We start from the raw sequence: 20,879 nt of genomic DNA, 5'->3' as shown, positions 1-20,879 counted from the left end.
TGAATGGTTGCTGTCTCAGCACTGTCTGGCGACATGTCCAGGGTGTACCCCCCCCCCTCTCGCCCAGTGTCAGCTAGGATAAACTCCAGCCCCCCCCGCAACCTTCAAAATAGTATGAGATTTTTTTTCTGTTGATGAACGAATTAATTAGTCTAATCGTTGCAGATCTACTCACTAGTTAAGAAAGTAGAATTGTCAGTAAAAACACCAGATGTGTTTCATCCTGATCATAGCAATTATTTAGAAGACCAAACACAAACAAAAGAAGCTGGTGTCAGTAAGTGTTGTATCAGTGCTGATTACATGGGGCGGTGGGCGTTAAGTACAGCATGGTGTGGAATATTAACACTCCCAGAGTTAAATGTTTTCTGTGCACCTTCAACCCACTCATAAAAATAAAAAAATGCAAGCCCCTTGTCTTCTGGCAGGGAATGGCTACTTAAATAAAACCATCTGCAATCTCTCTGCTCTCATACAAAGCCTTATCGCTGGCACTCAGCTGTTTCAATTCATATGTAATTACAGCCAATTCACTCCCATTGTACCCTGTTTGGGACCCCTCGCAATTAAAACTGTGTGCCTTTGGGCTTTTAGTGACGCACAGGGTGGTAATACCTCAAAATCAGGATTTACTCACTTGGGGAGCTTGTGTGTGTGTCTGTGTGTGTATGCAAAAGGGTGATGTGTCCTATGCTGCATTTAGGCTCTATGGGGTGCCAGAAGATTGGCCAAACAATCCTCTCAAAGGTGATGACTGTAATAACCATCGCTGTAATGGCTCTGCATTTATGTGTGTGTGTGCCTCCACTATAAAAGGTCTCCCATCACTTTGCTGTTTCCTAAGCACTCAAATTGAGGCCCGAAATCCTTGTCACACAGCACAACTGTACATTTGGATGTTTAAGAAAGACTCTGTTTCCAAGCTTTTGACACTACAGCTAATTTTGGACAATATGCGCGCACATATGTTACTACTGGGCAAGTATCTTTCTGATATCTATCTAAGTAAGACTTGTATTAAACCAGGCAGTTATTGTTCCGGCCAAAAGACTTGATAATGTTAGTGAATCTTGAGAAAATTACGTTTGCACTGATGCTGTGTTCACATCGTCAGGATGACAGTGGATGGCAAACTGTCATTTTAGTGGATGAGAGAAGGACAGTAAAATTAGGTGACTGACAACGATAACCTTAGAGGGCATTGCCGTCTAAAGTTAAAATATTTTAATTCTTTGCCACCTCCTTCACACAAGGCAAAAACGGGTGATCTAAAAACGCAATATAATTTATTTGATATATTTAATTCCATTCATTTTAGAGTCCTGCCCTTCTATCAGACTGTTTTCCCCATGTCGTCCAGAAAGTGTTGTCCATCTGCCCTCTGTCTTATTCCATGTGAACGCAGCATGAGAGGCTTTTCATTTGGAGTCTTACGATTCAACACATTTATGATCTTAAGAGTGATCCCGGCAGTTTGTGAAGAAAGACATTTATTAACTTTCTTTGTTTTTTATGCTTTCAGTAACAGTGGCAGTGGGACAAAGAGGCCTGTTAAATAAAATACATATATTATTGATGTTTGGTCTGGATTCAATGCAACTTTGAATTTGTTCAATAAACTTTTGTTTTACATATTGACTGAGAAAAAATCACACATGCAGGAAAAGCAAATGAGTTGTAGTTGTCCTCTCACAATCTACAGAAGAGCTGCTACTGTTCTGACAAGGGGCCTCATTACAGAAAAATATACTAATTGGTTGATGTAGCTTTTCCACCAAAAATTAGCAAGTGTCTGCAGGTGTTTTTAAACGTGAGAGTTTTAAAGTTTAAAACATTTCGTCTTACAAATAAATTAGAGCCGTGTCTCTGCAGTAGACGAGCTGTCTGTTCTGTAAATTTTTGCAAAATTTGCATATTTAATTACATGATGAAGTTTCAGGAAACTTAAATAAATAAAAATAAATAACTGTCTTATGTAGGTAATTAACTGAGGAAGTTACATGGTGAAAACTGTAATTTCTTTATTCTTATTTTTGTCAAAAAATTTATGGAATTTTACAATAAATATCTATAAGGGCCTTTTTTGTCTCAGAGTATGGAAAAAAACTCATTTTGAGAAAATCTTCACTTCAGTAGCATTAACATACACCAAACCTACCAGTTTTATTCATATTCTGAAGGTTTTTACTGAGGGGTTTGTTCATAAATCATCCATAGCCTCATTTTGTGCTAAATACATGTCAAAAATCGATTTTTTTTTTATGGCTGTTGACAGTATTTTCTGATTTGAAAATGTATGCAAATACCTTAAAACAAGTAAACGCATCCAGCAGTGTCAGATCTTATAATTATACATTTATATCTTTAAAAAATGGGTCTGGAAAACATACTGCATTGTACGGTCAATATGAGATAGTTTGTACTGCTGAAAAACAACTAAGTATTTACTGGTGGTGTGACTACCACTAAGCAGTACCTGGAAGCTTCTTGGCCCAGGTGATCATGTGGACCAGCTCCTTATCGGCCATGCTGGTGAGCAGGGTCATCATGGTGACCTCGGTGTAGGGTCGGCTCAGCTTCTGACGAGAGCACAGTATGGGAGGCTCAGCACCCTGGAGCAGGAGGAGCACCTGGGAAACAGCAGAGAAACAGAAAACTATAAGCTGCTGTGCTTCAAACTGATTTAAAGCAACTACAAACATCGCTCAACATCCACTTGCTACATTTCCATAACATTTGGTATGAACGTACGAATATTTATGAACCTGGAAGATGATTCCTAATATTTATTTCAGATTCAAATTTTAATCCTGGAAAACAATTTGCACCACAACAAGTTAAGCACCTGGTCAGGAGGCATGCCAAGCAGCAGTGATTGTCCTTCTTCACCATAGGCACTGCTGCGTTTCCTCCCGTCCTGAGGGGGCACTGTCCTATGCTCCAGGTCCTTAGAGGCCTTGTCCCTGCCACAGGTGCCAGTCCGTCGTTTGTCACGCCGCAAAACACGCCCGCGGTCCTTACGCACACCTGAAGCACACACCAGGGAGTTTAACACAAAATGACATACACAGAAAAAAACCCCACAAACATCCATGCACACAGCGGCATACAAACTCATCAGGCTTCATCGCTCACACGTAACTTCACACCCTGTTTCTACGACAAAGTCCAGCAGTGCAGATTCTATGGATGCCTGTGTGATTTAAGAAGTATGAAAACAAAAATGTGGGTGGGTTTTAATCAGTGGCTGTACTCCTTAAGAGGAAATCACTTCAAGGTCACGTTAAAGTTAGTCTCAAGCTTATCTGCATCCACCAGCACTCTCATATTTGTGCCAATCCTCTCAGCAACAAGCTTGATAGAGGCTATTAGTTTTGGAATTTGTTACAATGTGGGCGATCAAATAAAAACAATACACAGAAGAGCTAAATTGTGCAAACACATAAATAAATAAAACAATTTAACCAAAAATGAAACAAGTAAAAACAGGATAACCAATAATAATGCAACCGAATTTAGTAAAAGACAGCAAATTGCAAAAAAACATCATGTAAAATAAAGCAAATTCTTTTAAAAAAGACAGGTCTTGGAAAAGATGGGAAGTCTGTTGTCTGCTGGCGTTACCTCCTTTCATCATGCCCACTTCGTAACACTTCCTAAGACGGCACGCCTGGCAGCTCTTCCTCCGATTCCTGTCAATAGTGCACTGATTGGTTGCTGGGCACATATAGTCATTGTGACCTGAAATGGGAAAAAAAAAAAATCTAGTACTTCAAGCCCCCTGACTCCAGTGTTCAGCTCAGATTTATGTTATTTAGTAAGGAGCCGGGAACACTCTATTCCCATTTTAAATGGATCTGAGATGTAGAAAATTAAAACGTGGCATCTTGGCTTTGTCATTGCCATGGAGACTATTGGTTTCTTTATCAGACCAGTCTTCCATTGCAATGTGCTGAAGCATCATGTCACCAACATGACTAAGCTACACGGCAGATGAAGTTTTTATTTGTGCACAGAGGCAGCAGAACACGGAGGTTCTATGACATGTTGCATGAAAGACATGAGAAGCAAACAGAGGAAAAATGTTTGAGTGAAAACAGAAATTTAAACTCAGCTCCCTTACATTAAAATCTGTTTCAGAACGTCGCAATTTATGACGTATTTTCACTTCTTTTCTCCTTTTTGAAGCTCCACTTTGACTGCTTATTTCTCTGCTAAGGTTTAAGGCAGTCATGACGACGTCTACGATACACTTTCTCAGAAATAATTGCAATAGACAATATTATTGTCATTTTAAACCATCTTATGCCACTGATGTGATAATATATCATAATAATGCAAATACTAATTCTTAAGCAGTGTATTTATATGACAAAATGTAATTGTAATCAGTTATAGCTACTGAGAAGACAAATCAAAATGCCGTTGATACAAAGGCGTTACATCCGAACTTATTCTTTTAGGTTTATATGTAGAATTTGATATTCATTCTGTTGCTTTGCATTTATTCACAGTGCAGAAATACCTTTTTTTGGTAAAGCTTTGTTCCATACATTTTTCGGCTTTATTGCCCTGTTTAGAACATTTTTAGAAAAGTAATCAAAAAATATTTAAATGTAATAAGTAACAATACTTTGATGAAGTAATTAAAATAGTCACATCACTTATTTCATTTTAACAAGATAACTAGTAATCTGCAACCTGTTACTTTTTAAAAGTAACCTTCCAGATTGGTAGAAAAAGATTTCCACACACTTACATCTACGCAGTGTCTCACTTTATTGCTGAGCTTTCGGTCGACCTTCATCAGAGCATACATGAGGTAACAATGGACAAGCTGGTAAAAGTAACCACTCTCAGTCTTATCACCGGCTGTATGCAATACACCTGTGTGTGCAACTCTGGTGGTAGGAGCTCCACCTTCTAGGAGTTGTAGTTTTCTTTAAATACTGGATGTAAAGCAAAAAAAGTAACCTTCCAAACACTGTAGGAATATTCTCAAAGTGAAATACAAGAAAATAAATGCTAAATAAGTGAAATACACAGCAACATCAACACAAAGAGTTGGCAAAAAAGTTGGCAAAAGTTGGCCAACGTTCCACTGTCAACCTTTTCTGCACCAAGAGGAAGTAAACTTAAGGAAGGAAGTACACGGTTGCTAACCATACTCATATTATTTCCCCTTAACATGTTGAATAAACAATATTTTACTGTTGTTCCTCCACATTTTTTTAGTCTTTTCTAAATTAAAACCTAAATTACTTGAAAAACGTAAATAAGTTAATTTTCACTGCGTCTGCACAGCCTTGCTTGTTCACTGTGTCTATGGAAACGACTGTGAATGCAGCCATAATGGATTCCTTACACAGAAATGGTAGTCTGTTTATTTTTCTGATAACTACATCACTGCATAACTCATAAATGTTCAGACAAGTTTCATACTTTGTTATTTCTGATGCTATGTGTATGTGCAATTCAAAGATATTCCCCAGTTTTCTTTCAGACTAATCTGGTTGCAGATGTCCAGGTTTGGTGCAGTTATAAGGCACCTGGGGAAGAGCTATGAATTCTGAATTGTGCATTTTAGAAAACAGAATAGGGGCAATAGTCTGGAAACGCAAACATTTTTCCATACTCTCTTCTCTTTTATCCATACTTATCCAGACCTGGAAATCACTAAAAATCAAATTCCATACTTTTCCATACTGCGTGGGAACCCTGATATCAATTCTGATTTTAATACTAGTTTTCTGTTTACTACAACCCTTGTGCTCTACTGTGCTACTTAGCAAGGAATTAAAAGTTGGTGTTGTCATATAACAGCCTTGTTTAGCCTAATTTTACTTGTATGTCCTCAATACTAATTTCCCCATGTGTTATCAGAAGTTCTATCAAATATCAATATTTGATCAAAGTAAGAAATTCCAGTGATATGACAACACTAAAGCAGACAGGTTACCTACCCTGAATGCTCCTCTTAAAGAAGGCCTTGCAGCCCTCACAGGACCACACCCCATAGTGGTACCCAGAGGCATAGTCACTGCACACGGCACAGAAACGCGTCTCTTTTGTCATCTCAAACCCCACGGCCCTGGCTCCAGCCCCCGACTCCCCCATACTGTATGCCTCGTCACTGGTGCCGCACTGGTCCTCCCTGGAAACTGGCTGCTGACTGGATGGGCCACTGGACCTGCAGCAAGATGTGGATTTTGGCTCCGTTAAATTATGTCACGTATTGTGCATTTGCAATAAAATAAAACATGACTACTCCAACAAATGTCTTTAATCATAAAAAGTTGGAGCCAGCAACAACTAATAACAATTCACACATTTACCACACCAGCTTTAAATAGACAGCGGCAGAGACAAAAGCAGAGTGCTATTTTCCACCTGAGCCAGGAAGCAATCTGCACATGTACTTGTGTTGTTCTTACGTATTGTTCCTCTCTCAAGGTCTTTGACAAAGTCCTTAATCTCTGGAATTAGAAACCAGGGCAAAGCTTGATCCTTTCTATGGAGATAGTGGCAATGTTTTGTATAAAGCAAAAGATAAAAAAAATGCAGTTATATAATTATGTTATGTTTATAACTGCATGGTGATGACTGAACAGAATGCCAATGCCATAATACAGGAGTGAAAGATATCAAATCTAGTTGTGTGGCAAAAAGCCAACAGGAAACACCCAGTCAGTACAGAAAATACAGTAAAAAAATAAATAATTATGAAAAGATTTCCTCTAAATGTTATTTTTTAACTTTGTGCTCAAATTATGACAGAGTGGGCAAAATAAACATTCTAGAGAAACAAATGTGACGGGTCTATTGATGTTTCGCACCTCTCCTTTCAGTTAAATAATCACTAAAACTGACCAAGCACTCAGACTGAAGCAGAGGTAATGGCAAAAATAACACCAACTTCACTTAATTCTAAAATAAAAAAAATAAAAGCAGTGATTCATACCTGTTGATGCAGCCTATAAAAAATAACTTTTTTCCACAGATAAACACTCTGGTGATCGGGCAATAAAGCAAAATTGAATTCCCTCACCTGTAGACGGGTGTTGAGGTGGTTTCCAAATAATGGTGGCTGGGTGGGTGCATGAAGGGACTGAGTCGGGGGCTGGAGGGCACGAACACGAGAGGACTGTTCGGCTCACTTCCCAGAGACTGAAGGCTGCCATCTGAGGGTGGTCCGTGGGCGTCCAGAGGAGCAGAGTAGTAGCCAGTGGTGGAGTGGCTGTAAAGAGTCGGGGCTGGGGTGGGGGCGGCGTAGTCATATGTCCCTTCTAGGAAGTCCACAGTGGCTACCCCTCCAGACCCCCGGCTCTCTTCGGGATACATGTCACTGAAGGGGGCACGAGGTGGAGACGAGGGACGTTGCGGAGAGAGGGTCTCCAGCTCTGAGAAGGCTGGGCTGATCCTGGGTCTGAATGCTGGTCCACAAGGCTGCCTGCTCTGCGCCGGGCTCTGCCTGAGCAACATCACAGCACAACAGCACTGATATGCAACATGATTTAGACTTGCTCTCCCATTTGCTGGGAGGAAAGGGGGGGGGGGGGGGTTGAAGACGAGTGCTGTTCTCCCTCTCTCTGTCTCTCTTGCCTTTTTACCGATAAAGCCTGTCAGGCAACTTGAAGGGTCCGCTATTCTTCCAGTCCCTTTGCCCTATCTGCCTTGAGCTTCCACCCACCAAGCTCCAAAAAACAAAGACTCCTCCCAATCTCCTTCAGTTTTTTTTTTTTTTTTTTAAAAATCAGCAGAGCGTTTCCCTCTTTTCCTCTGATACACCTACTCTATAGGGGGGAAAGGAAGATGGACAGAGAAATAGTGATTCCCAAATAACTTCCCTGTCCTGTCTCTCTCTCTCTCTCTCTCACACCCCTATAAAATGCTCTCTTCTTATTTCACCTGTTTTCTTAATTTTGAAAAGCTCTTCCCAGTTGCAGCTGGTGCACAGATTAAAACATCTGTAAACTAGCAGTAAGCTGTTTAATTTATCTGATACTCAGCATGCTACCAGCATGACGTATGAGCAGTCTATTTGTAGCCACATTATTGGATACACCTGAGACTCTGCAGTAAATCAAATCACTCGGGAAATGAGAAACATTAGGACAATAGTTTTAAACAACAGTGGCTATTAAAAAAAGGCAGAAATCCACCATGATACATTACTCACCTCTCACACATGAATCATCCTCTCATCTGCCGTGCAACACTGGCACTGTTTGAGTCTCCTCTCTCTCTGCTTGCCTCTCTCCTCTCTCTGACTCTTTGCTATCTAGCCTGGCTCATTGGATACAATGGGAACGGTGGAAAGGTTAAAAAAGAGGATAAACAAATTAAAGATGCGGCCAAGTCGATAACCAAACAGCAGTGTGTTTTACTGCCAGGTCACCATAACACAGCAAACAAAGCAGGAGGTCAAATCTCATTCCAACAGCCAATAATTACACAATCAATCCCAAATGAGGGGATCGGTGGCTATTTTAATCAGATGCTGCTTGAACTTAAGTATTTTTTTTAAACTACAAAAAAATACAGGAACGTTTTTCTTTACATTTTCCTCATGACATTTCATTGAAAAACATATTACAGGATCACAGTATGGACCAGTCAATCATTACCTTATCAGGTCAAGCTGGAGATTAAACAGAACATTATATATGAACCAATCAAAGCAAAGGGGCAGAGTATCTATGCAAATAAAGGCTTAGGAAATCAATGTTCATGTTTACTGCACAAAAGTTCCAGGTCTGTGATTGTCAGGGATCCCATGAGTCCTTGTATGTTTGGGGACATGGCGTCAAGGTAAAAAAAAAACAAACAAAAAAAAACAACAACCTTGAGCTGAAACACTACTAGGAAAACTAATAAACTGTAAGTGTAAGGATTATTTTCCAACACTTGTGGCAACAGGAGCTCAATGGGGAAATAATAATTTAGAGCACACATTTGAACAAAGTCATTTTTAAAATGATCAATTTCAGATCCAATGATACAAATGATGTTAAAAATCATCAAATAAGTTGGGTCTTGAATTAAAATATACTTGTTTCTTTGTGATATAGTCATACAGTCAATAATGCAAGAAATTCATAGAGATAAAGATTACAAGCAACAACCTCCCCCACTGAGGACAACCTGAACATTTGGCACAGGGACTTCATTTTCCTTTCTCTGTGCAACATCTTTCTTGAGTAAACAGCCCAATTTTCAGGACATGTCAGGTCAAGTGGAAAACAAGTAGCCCTGATGATGATACATATTTTTTTAGGCATTTCCCCTGGAGTAAAATGAAGACACTGTTACATTAGAAAACAGGAAAATGAAGGTTAAGAAATGAAATAACTAAAATCACCTAAATGGCTCAAGATAAGGCTGCTTCTTGCCGTAATTGAACTAATCTTTATGACAGATGACATTCACAAAGCTTGTCAGCAGCATAAATTATGCCATTCAGTTTTCCGAGCTCATCCTGGAATTGTAGTGCACGTGTTGCAGCATTTCCAGCTGTTTTTCTAGGTCCACCCTGACCTTGAGTACCAAAAGGTCAAACACTGTGTTAAAATATCTATGAAAACTGTCACACTACTGGTGAAGATTTAAACTATCTACTGATGCATTATTATTGGTGTACACGTGCTTTTTGGTGAACTGGTTCAGAAATGCTGTTCCTGCACTGGCACAGTGTTGACTGCAATTAATAAATCTGGATTCATACACTATGTCAAATGTCATTAATACCCACATCCTCCATCTCTCATCCTTGTAAAGTACGACAGTGGGGAAAAACAGAAGTCAATACAGTTCTTTATTAAATCAAATTATCCCATTAATGAAAATGATATCATCTCCCCCAGCAGCACTGAGAAGAATCCAGTTAACATCACCTCTGAAGTACTGACACTGTCAATTTAGATGACATAACAGTGTGCACAGGGACATCCATTTTTATCTATGTAGATACAGAGGTCTGGGTTGCCATTTTAATCTACACAAGCACACATGATCACTGTTATTATTACACTGCCCCAATAACAGTCTGCCATCTTTCAAACAGAGCAAAGCGGTTACCAAATTACGTTGTGATCTCCCTTAGGTGACTTTAAATGGCTGTCTGCATGTTTTGATGCATGCATATATCAAGGACACTGAGTGCAACAGTAGAACAACCTGAGCTGAGCTGAAATAAAAATAACTATATATTACATCTATCATCACTCTCCTCAACTGCATGCAAAAAGAAAAGTATTGCTGCTGGAGATTTTAAAAAGCCCAATTTTTACTCCATGATTGTTAACAGCATCTACATTAACCTGTAAACACTATATGACTTAATACAACTGAGCACAACACATTAGCTATTTATGATAAAAATCAATCTTGGTATGTTACTTCTGAGGATAAACGTGTCGTCGTAAACAACTGTGTTCAAATCATGGGAAAACATTTAGATCTTAAAGTGCTAACATTTTAAGTAAGACATGGTACAAATGTTGTGAAAATACCTGTTAAATATTTGTTACTGTGCGTTTCTGTATCAAACATTATGAAGACTTAACTGACGATGAGGAACACAGACATCATTAACAACCTTGTGTAACTTAACGGTCTTATGGCTTAAAGGTAACTCCTTCTTGAGGGACTTCTTACTGAAATGTTCCTCTGAATCCACGTCTTCTCAGTGAGATCCTCAGTCTTTCTTTTCTGACTTTGAGTCGTGGTACTGAATGACGGCGTATTTGCCACTGGTCATCCAGTCTGGATCCTGGGAGGTGAGCTTCTCAGCTTGGCCCAGCTGCAGACCTACTTGAACATTGGCCTTAAGAGTCCTCAGGCTACACAGTGGCGCAGGCCCAAAACCCCGTAGCGCAGTATCAAAGCCCACTGTGTGATCCCACTGCCTGTCCCCTGTCAACTTTCTGTAGTTGAGATCGCCTTTAAAAAGCACCAGGTCTGCCCCCTGCAGGGTCGCATGCAGGTCTGGAGCATCAGCCGCCATGTCACAGAACTCATGCGGCTGCGTCCAGAAAGGATGATCATGATAGGACCACACGCCTTCCTTCAGGTAGGTATTCCACTTGACACCACTCTTTGACATCCACCTGTGATTGGCCGTCATGGTCTGCCGGATGGTCCACTGAAAATCATTAGCTGTGACATCAGAGACGAACCACGGCAAGCATTTGCCATGAAAGTGGACCTCATGGACAAGGCCAGAGGAGACCAGGAAATCTGCTAAGACCAAGTCAGTGACTAACTCAAAGCCAGCATTGTCTAGAACAATGTCCACTCTGACCCCAGTGGTTTTCTCAGACTGTCCAGGCCTCTGGGCTGAAATAAGAGTTGACCATACCATGTTGGTGTCATTCACCAGGATGAATGGTTGCAGGCTGCTGAGGGAATCTATCGGACTGGTCTTCTGTGAGTTTTCTTGGCCGGCAGAGATGGACAGATCACACTTGTTCCCCCACAGAGAAACCTAGTAAGAGTCAAATAAAAAAAAAGAAAGAAACGTCAGCCTATTGTAATGTGTTCACTTTTGACCCAAATAAATAGGATAAATGGTACAGAATATAGATGAATGGACAGAATATTTTGTTTGACTTAATCCATTCATCATCTGTCACAGTTTTTCACTAAAACTTTCAGGGGTCAGAAAGGGGGTTGATGAGAGCGGTCAGACAGAAAACATGACTGCATCATAGTCTTGTAAATGGCTGGACAATGCCTAAACTGTTGGAGGGCTTTTCATTTTAAACAGGAAGTGGTGGCATTCACTCAGTCATGGACTTTAGTTAGTTCGTAAAACATCCTAATGAGCGCTGTATAATCAGCGAAACTTATTCATTGGTTAACATCTAGTATGTTTTGTAAGGTGGTGGCTACTGTTCTGACATCTTATTTTCTCTTAATAGAAATAGTAGCATCCATTTCGACACTGTAACACATAATATTCAATAATGTTAGTCATAAATTTTAAGGTGTGTGTCATCCAGACACACTCCTGACTCTTTCCTCCATCCAAAACTGCCATGTTGACTGCAGCTGGCTAGGTAGCTAGCTAACTTAGTAACTCCACCATGCTTTTATGGTAAGGCTAGATACAAAAAAAGCCAAACAAAGTTGTCAGTCATCTGGCAATAGGGATGTGCTTTCCTACACTGTGACAATGTGTGTGGATGAAGCATTAAGTTGTTAAATTTTACTCAGAGGCTAGCTACTTAGCTTTTCCACCATGGTATACTGTTTTACTGGTTACAGAAAATGAGGAGTACAGTTACACAGGACTGACACAATGCTTGCTGCATCACTCTCTGATTTTCGAAGTTGAGGGCCATGAAAAAATTCTAAAAGACGCTTAAGAGAGGGGAGCTGCAGAGGCAGGTAATCAAATCTGTGGGTTTGTCAATACAAGCAACCTGTTCACATTACATATCATCATTTGAACCACTGTTGATATAAAATTATTGCTTAGTGCAGCTTTAATTGTCATGTATTGAGCTGGTATAGAAGAACTTACCTGCAGCAGTTTGTCAAAATGCTCAAACAGCTGATTCTTGGAAAGCTCCTCCAAATTCTTGCTGATGCCCTCAGTGTATGTGCATAAAGCCATCACAGCCTGCTGAGACTCAAAATAGCTCTGAGTCTTTCCCTCGTTAAAGACATCATAGTCACTGATGGGAGGACTGGAAAAAAGCAAAATACAATCATGACCTAGAACACAATATGAAGGAACAAGAGAGGGTGTATTTACTTCTAATGCCGCAATATTCCAATATTTACCTTCGTTATCATTAAACAAACATTATGATGATGTAATATCCTTAAACACTTTTTTATGAAAATAGTAAAACTAAATTCTGCAGCATATGAAGCAATTTCATGTCACATTTTTCTGAGAGTAACTGAGAGTGAAAGAACTTGATGGCTCAAATTGCCATTGTTCTGCAATACAATGGTCTATCATCATATAAAATGACTTGCCCCCCATTTTGACTTTGACCTAAGAAATAATGCAATATATTGCATGGGGAAAAAAGACATGCACTCAAAAGCAGGAATCACGGCAGCAATAGTTCCTATGAAAAGACACGACTGCCTCTTACTTGAGCCAGAGGGCCTCCTGTACCCTGCGGTACATGTAGCACTCCACATAAAGCCATGGAGACTTGAACCAGCTGACAGGCTCTTGGTCTCCATGCAGTTTCTGTTGTCTCTCCAGGTACTGGTTCCAGGACTCTGTGTCTTGCAGGCCATCTGTTAGTGGTATTATTGGCTTATCAGTCTGCAGCTCATTCCTCATTTTGGACAGCAGACCTATTGTTTGCTTCTCTGCCTCGATACCCTCCTGTATAAACATAAAGAGGAAAGACATGTAAGGTCAGTTTCAAGTTTTCAAATGAGCCTCAGGACAACTAGAATCCAGCTGATCGTTAAGAATCCATACCTCTCCATATTCTTCAAAAAACTTGTTTTTGTTGCGATGTATTGTGTCTATAACTTTGGTCAGGATGGTCGGCAATCTGTCTTTCACTGTGAAATAGGCAAATGACCTGCAGAGAAACGACAGAGCCATTGACGTTACACTGACACTACATACTACAGCAGGTGTATGCACTTGTAAGCTAGCAAGCTAACGTTAATTAACCTAGCAAGATGTAAAGTTAACGCTAGCCCTTATTTTGCAGTCATTTCAACTCCAAAAATACTAACTGGTATAACTAAGCTGTCAAAATTTACATTTGTCTGAGCTGACTGAGTTAACGTCGTATGCTAGCATGTAGCGTTACACTCAGTGATTAGCAACTTCGTGGATGTCTGTTAGCAACAAGCTAATGCTACTGCTAGTTTGAACACGACAGTCCTAACTTTATGGAGCCCTTTTGATACAGCAGTATAGTTAGCGACATTATTAAACATAGTGACAAAGTTGTCAACGTACCCAACCACTTTAGCAGACAGTGAAGGAGGAACTCCATGCACAGTTTCATTCGCCGCCGGGGCCGCCATCTTTCTAGCAATAAGAGGCTGTTCAAATGAAACTTTATCAATTACGAGGACAGGAACAAAGTGAAGGGGTCTGCTCGCGGCTTGAGGCTTCAACGCGACGTGCGTATTTTCTGTGGATAAAGCAGCAACAACGTAGACTGTACCAAATTGACGTCCTGTGTTTCTGGTGACAAATATTTTACATTGTAATATTTCCTTCCTGGTTCCCTGTAGACCTGGGTTTATTCAGGATACAATGCCGCCATCTTGTGGTTCATGCGTAAACTGCAGCGTTGGCAAGTTGTGTGTCATGTATGTTGTTGCTGCGATTGTTCTCCAAAGATGCTACGTTGTTTCTTGTTTAATTTAATTTAATTCAACTCGCTCTCTGTACCACCTGTAAGCTTTCAGCATTAACATAATTAAAAATTATTCTTTTCGGGGTTGGATCAAAGAGTGGTACGCGCTGCCGCATTGCGCACGGCATGCTGTTGTTGCGGCAGCACCCCGAGCATCCCTTGTCGTCCAGAGCAACGGTTGTCATGGAGACATTGATTCACCCTACCAGAAAAGGGCAGAATTCGAACCCCCAAGGCTTTTTGGCGGGAAACAGGGGAGGAGGGGGTAGAGTAGGAAGAGGTAGCATTTTGGTAAGAGGAAGCATTACTCTAGTGAGTCCCTGCTTGAGACCCTGCTATAGAGGACGGTAGAGCCAGTTGTGGGTTTAAAATAATAAGTTAATGTTGTATAGGCTATATTAATATCTGTATATATTTTCCTCACTATAATGGCCGAGTCTAATTAAGCTGACCTTTCTTTCTTTAACATTTTACCACTGATTATATCATCTGCATAAAGACAATGCTGCTGGAAATCATTTTATAGGTTTTACTGCCTTTATTTGCACTCTTTTATATACGTTATTGGAAATGAGTGTAACTTCCCAACGTAAAGAAAGACAGAAAACATTTAAGGGCTGGCCAAACAGCATATGGGCTGGCATAATACATTATAATCTAGGAGACTATTTACAATGAAGCCTGGACTACAAACCAGTGACCAATATTGTCTGGCAGAGCTGCAACACTGCTTGATTAGCTGTCAAGTAGGCTATTAAATTAAGCACCAATAACTAATTTAACCAATCAATCTGAGCATTTTTTTAAGAAATAAAAGAGTCAACATTGTCTATAAAATGATTCCAGCTTCTTAAATGTGAATAATTATTTTTTATTTTCTTTGCTCCTTTGTGATAGTAAACTTAATATTTCTAGGTTGTGGACAAAACAAGGTATGAGAGGGCTTCATCTTTGGCTTTGGAAACACTGATCAACAGTTTACTGACCAAACAACTAGGCCTAATAGATTAGGCTAATTGAGAAAATATTTGACGGATTAATCGACAATGAAAATAAGCGTTATCTGTTTTGGAGAATGTTTTCTTTTCTCACTGAAAAAGTAGAAAATAAAAGGATATAACACATTGGAGCTCCAGGAATGCTTCCACCCCTGGACATAACAAGAACAAAGATAGGCTACCACAAGGGTTGCGGTCCATTTTGGGGAACTGGCAGATCTGCACTCTTGGTTCTCCTTTTTTGAATATGATCAATTGATTGGCTGTTCCAAAGATTACTATGCTGGAAAAAACCTTGTATTAATTCCTTCTGACGGTGTTTTTTCCCTCTCTCAGATCAGCCTAGGTCTCTATGGGAACACGACTGGCCGTTGTCAGGATGTGGGGTCTTTAGGAGTGGGAGTCCAGCTGCGTCCACCTCCGGTGTTCATCCACCGCCGGCCTCCCATCCCCCCGCCGGGCCCCAGCCTGGCCGGATCTGTTTTTCTAAACCGAGAGAGGAGTGACTCACCACTCCGGTTTCAAAACAGGCCACGGACGGGGGGGGAGGGCGGCAGTTAACGTTAAAGGCCCTGTTTAAACAGGTGTTTCGGCTCACCACACAGCCGTCTCATGCAACAGTACGCTTATGGAGCATTTCATCTGAGCGGCTGAAAATGTCGAGGGTTAAATCGCTTGAAATGGTGCCCTGACGTCAGAACTGGCCAAATCTGACACAAATCTTGCTGCACATTTTATGTTTTAAGCAATTTCACGCAGACTGTGCTGTATTTTTGAAAATGCATTATTGCAGGAAAAATCAATTTAGTGGAAATCAGTGACAGGGCAGTCATGTGAAAGTTCAGACTGCATCTCTTTTGAATAAGCTCCTCTGAGAACAAGAAAACAGCAAAGAGATTAATGGGCCATAAGAAAGCCATATGAAGTGGAGCAGACCGGAGTACATAACTTCTCCTAATGGTGGAGCATTATCGTAAAAATCTATTGATTAGACTGTATTGATTGATCTTAATGATGAAAAACAGTTGTGTGGTAACACTTTATCTGCTTCTTTCAATAAACCCCTGCTGTGGGCCTTTCAGCAAAGTAAACATGCTTTTGTTCTGCCCTCATTACCATCTACTATTGCTTTAACAGAGGTCTCCACCAATGTTTTGGCCTGCATTTAAGTTTCACTTAAGTTGTGGATAAGATGAGATTTGGATCTGTTGGGGTTTTTTTTTTTTAGTTTTTATTCAAGTTTTTCTATTTTAAAAACATCAACACAAATTAAAAAAATACACAAACAGCACAGACCAAACAAGAGCACAGCATCATCTCAGCAGTGTTCATAACCTTAATGATTTAAAAGTCCATCAGCACAGCACCAATGATCTGCTGTTTGTTGACAGTACAAAAACTTAAAGGTCCCCAGGCCCTGCTTCATAAGCATTTCAGCCCCCTCCCATGTCTCCAGCCCCTCATCTCCTTTAACACACAAACTCTCCACTTATTCTCTGCCTGCCGAGCAAGCGTTTTCAGAGAGCTACAACTTGCTTAGTCTGGTCCTCCTGTGGACTCCCTGTCCTCAGGCTGAAATGCAACTCTGTAATGAAAGGTCTGGAAAAAAAATTGGTGTTTACACTGGGGCAACATCTGATGACAAAATATTGATGTGACTCCAAAGTGCGTCTGTGCGAAGGTCCTCCTACATGTCCTGTGCCATGCAATATGTGGTTTGGTTGAAAACTATTTCCAAGACCTCCACAGCTCCCCTCTTCTGGTATTTCACTTTATTTAAAAAAAAAAAAGGTTTCTCATCAAAACCCCTTTGACCTGATCAACTCACAGGCTTTTTTAGCAGGCAACACTCTAATGGGATCAAAAAATAACAGCTAACTGGAGTCCCCATTAAGTGTACAAGAAGCAGGGGTAGTTACTCTTTCTTCCACAAAAGCTATGTGTCACAAAAATGTAGGTTTACGCAGGTCTGACACTGTTGGCCATGGTGTACGAAGGTGAGCACAGGTTACTATGCAGAAGTTTAATCAAATAGGCTCAAGTGTTACGTTAAATGCTGTTGTGCTGCTCATGCAGATATTGGTATCATTTTATAGATTTCCCTGACCCTTTTTTTTGCGTGTTTGGAATTGAGTGTAACATCACAAACGAAAGCGAGAAAAAGAAAACGGTTAAGGGCTGCCGAACAGCATACAGTATGAACTGGCATAATACATTATAATCTTGTACTTACAATGACACCTGGACTACAAACCAGTGCATGCCAGTGACCAATATTGACTGGTAGAGCTGCAACATTGTTTGATTAGCTGTCAACTATTAAATTAATCACCAAACAATTTAATAATCAATCAATCTGACTAATTATTTTAAGACAAATGAGTCAAAATTGTTTGATTCCACCCTCTTAAATGTGAACATTTTCTATTTTCCTCACTCCTTTTGACAATAAACAGAATATCTCTGGTTGTGGACAAAACAAGATACTTGGGCTTTGAGAAACACTGATCAGGACTTTACAGACCAAACAACTAATCACTAAATAGGGAACATAATTGACGCATTACTGAAAATAAGTTTTAGCCGCAGCCCTAGTCTGGTATGGACAGTCAAACACAAGTTGAACCTGTAGTCAGTATCTTGTGTCATACAGTTAATAAGAGTTTTGTAGGAATAAGGTGTTATACTTTTACATTACATCAACAGTAACAACTTTCCTAATGAAAGCGAATGTGCAGGTTTTCCCTCAGTGGCGTAAGGTAGTTGCAATTGGCCCCAGTGCACCCTATTATGACGGGCCCCAGTGCACGCTATCATACACATAATGTCTCATCACATGATCAGAGAACTGACACTGAATAACATTAACATACATATTTCCCACGAAACATCATCACATATCTGTATATAACAAAAAAGACCAAAGAAATTTAAGAAATGATTACTTTAACAATTCTAATTGTTGATTTATAGTTACAGAGTAAGCATATTATTTTGTTACAGATGCAACTGACTATTTAAAAAAAGAAAAAGAAAAAAGCCTTTTTCAGGGGCATATATAGCAAATGACACTGTTTTTAATTGAATGAGAATTCTTCTTTGATCACATTTTTTTTTTTTTCCAAGGTGGCTATCACTCAAAAGGGCCCATTCTCCACCCAACATGGGCCCCAGTGCAACAGCACTGCCTGCACTGTCTATATTTACACCCCTATTTCTCCCTATTTGCACAGATAATTCACATTCTGCTTCCAAGTAGGGCCATTGTAAAATAACAGCCTTGAATGTAGTCCCCTGAAAATAAAATAAATGAGCTTCATAAATTATCTTTTTAAAATTGTAAGTTTATATAAACCACTTTACAATTGCCTCTAAGTATGAATTGTGCTTTACATATGCACAAAGTGTTTCCATTACCTCAGTTTGTTTCCAATGCCTAACAACAGCATAGGATGGTGTTTTATGTTTGATGTGTAAAGCACAGTCTGTGCCTCAGATGTGCCTAAATTACTATAGCAGTAATGTCTAAGGAACAGGCTTGTGTTCATATCTGCTTTGAAAATGATTGATTTTGACATGCATGGAGGCGTTTTACATTTTCTTCTGCTCTCATTATGGTATTGCTCTTGTTTTTGATATGTTTGTTGTGTCTTGTAAGCCCATTGTACATGACACTTTAAAAAATAAATTACCTATAGCCCTGCCTTGTCTTATCACTTATTGTAGTTTTCACACTGCTTTGTTACTGAAGTTATGGTTCATAATGACAGGACAAGTGATTACAGCAAAATAAAAAATCTTACTCAAGAAGGTTTTCAAATCAAATATGAGATTTAAACAATTATATTCTCCTATGATCTTAAGAGGTAAATTACTGTGGGGCGTGTGTCTCACTCCATTACACTTTAATTTTTACTGTGTGTCTGTATTTGTCAGCCTTTATTTATACTTTTAGTTTGAGATCAAAACTTCAGAAAATAAAATAATGTAGCATATTAGCAGGAAATGCAAGTTAATGGCCAAACTCACTTTGATATCAAAGCTAGTGGATACTTTGCAGCGACAAAACATTTAAGATATTTTGAATTTATGGTTGTATTTCACTAGTGACCTTATATTTTGTAAGATTTTGTTTAACATCCTTGTATTGTTCATCATAATCAGTATGTGTTATTCATAACAAAGGCGATATGGATTCAAATTGGGAAAAGTCACTTTATAGATTTTGATATCTAGGCTATGAGAATATTTTAATATTCTTGTTATTAAGGCTGCCGTCTTGTTTTGATATTGGTACATTGATATTTAAAATGTACATGCTCACATTAAATAATTGTATACGTCCTTAAACTGGTTCAAAATCTAGTATCAGATCAGCTCCAACCTAAAATGCAGATGCAAATGTGAGGGCTGTGTTTGAGATTAAAACTGCAGAAAATAAAATAATGTAGCAGGAGATAAGAGTTCATGGCCAAATTTACTTTAATATAAATAGTGGATGAAGATTTTTTTTTAATTTATGGTTGTATTTCAGTTGTGATTTTGTAGTTACTTTATATTTTGTAAGATTTTGTTTTATCTCCTTATATAATTCATCATAATCAGTACGTGTGTTCCTTATAAGATATAAACTGTATATGATTCAAAATGAGAAAAGTCACTATAATGGCCATAACTATAATGGGGGCGGCAGTAGCTTTGGGGGCGGCAGTAGCTCAGTCCATAGGGACTTGGGTTGGGAACCGGAGGGTCGCCTGTTCAAGTCCCCGTCCGGACCAAAATATGGAGCGTGGACTGGTAGCTGGAGAGGTGCCAGTTCACCTCCTGGGCACTGCCGAGGTGCCCCTGAGCAAGGCACCGAACCCCCCAACCGCTCAGAGCGCCTGTCATGGGCAGCCCACTCTGACATCTCTCCACTTAGTGCATGTATAGGTCCAGTTTGTGCATGTGTGTGTTCGGACCTGTGTGTAATTGACAAACAGAGTGAAAAATTGAATTTCCCCTCGGGGATTAATAAAGTATATAAAAAAAATAAAAAAATAAAGATTTTTGATATCTAGACCATGAGGAATATCTTAATATTCTTGTTATTAAGTCCACAATCTTGTTTTGATGTTGATATACTGTTCATTAAACATATTCAAAATGTACATGCTCACATTAAATGTTTGTATACTTCCTTAAACTTGTTGAAAACCTGGTATGGTACCTAACATGCAGATACAAATGTGAGTCGACTGAGGGCAAAGCGATGTTTTATCGTTATTTCAGTGAGAGAGAGTGCACACACACACACACACACAAACTCACAGTCACACTTCAGTGTCGTGTTTAACGTGTCGTTAACGGCAGACACACACACAGCGACTATAACTCTGCCATACGGTGAGTCAGCGTAGCTGTTAGCCATTAATGTTCAAACTCACCGGCTGTCAAAAAGAGAGCTGGCTAGCGGGGGTTGATCTCACGGCGGTTACACAGTGCGGGAAATTAACGTTAACTCAACCGCCCCCTTGCTCAACGGATT

At 39.7% G+C, this 20,879-nt stretch overlaps 2 protein-coding genes across 3 annotated transcripts in view; both read right to left on the bottom strand.

Annotated features, from left to right (window-relative positions):
* The window catches only part of esr1 (estrogen receptor 1), a 25,289-nt gene extending 4,410 nt beyond the window's left edge, over positions 1 to 20,879 (bottom strand). Inside the window, exons 1-7 of the mRNA XM_050058564.1 lie at positions 20,779 to 20,879; positions 8,180 to 8,286; positions 7,049 to 7,471; positions 5,964 to 6,190; positions 3,625 to 3,741; positions 2,846 to 3,027; positions 2,477 to 2,630 (exon numbers count right to left, since the gene is read on the bottom strand). Coding sequence (XP_049914521.1) covers positions 2,477 to 2,630; positions 2,846 to 3,027; positions 3,625 to 3,741; positions 5,964 to 6,190; positions 7,049 to 7,471; positions 8,180 to 8,190 — 1,114 coding nt within the window. The 5' untranslated portion in view covers positions 8,191 to 8,286; positions 20,779 to 20,879. The remainder of the gene's footprint in view (positions 1 to 2,476; positions 2,631 to 2,845; positions 3,028 to 3,624; positions 3,742 to 5,963; positions 6,191 to 7,048; positions 7,472 to 8,179; positions 8,287 to 20,778) is intronic.
* armt1 (acidic residue methyltransferase 1) lies at positions 9,803 to 14,475 on the bottom strand. 2 transcript variants are annotated; one of them, XM_050058567.1, is made up of 5 exons: positions 13,949 to 14,475; positions 13,454 to 13,559; positions 13,113 to 13,354; positions 12,527 to 12,692; positions 9,803 to 11,485 (listed from the first exon to the last, which is right to left on the bottom strand). In XM_050058567.1, the coding sequence occupies exons 1-5, from the start codon at positions 14,014 to 14,016 to the stop codon at positions 10,697 to 10,699; spliced, it is 1,371 nt and encodes a 456-aa protein (XP_049914524.1). In that variant the 5' UTR covers positions 14,017 to 14,475; the 3' UTR covers positions 9,803 to 10,696. The 2 variants fall into 2 exon arrangements, with proteins under 2 accessions (XP_049914524.1, XP_049914525.1); XM_050058568.1 differs by lacking the exon at positions 13,454 to 13,559 and having other exon boundaries at positions 13,949 to 14,470.

Source organism: Epinephelus moara, chromosome 12 (assembly GCF_006386435.1).
Source record: "Epinephelus moara isolate mb chromosome 12, YSFRI_EMoa_1.0, whole genome shotgun sequence".
NCBI classification, from domain to species: domain Eukaryota; kingdom Metazoa; phylum Chordata; class Actinopteri; order Perciformes; family Serranidae; genus Epinephelus; species Epinephelus moara.
Note: the sequence above shows the minus strand (reverse complement) of the source record. Positions and strands in the feature narration are given on the sequence as shown.

Excerpts from the sequence above, each read along its gene's own strand:
- armt1 (XM_050058567.1), bottom strand. The coding sequence starts at position 14,016 with ATGGCGGCCCCGGCGGCGAATGAAACTGTGCATGGAGTTCCTCCTTCA. Across the intron at positions 13,560-13,948 it reads CTGTCTGCTAAAGTGGTTGG|GTCATTTGCCTATTTCACAG; the intron begins GTACGTTGACAA and ends GTTTCTCTGCAG. Across the intron at positions 12,693-13,112 it reads CAGGAGGCCCTCTGGCTCAA|TCCTCCCATCAGTGACTATG; the intron begins GTAAGAGGCAGT and ends GCTTTTTTCCAG.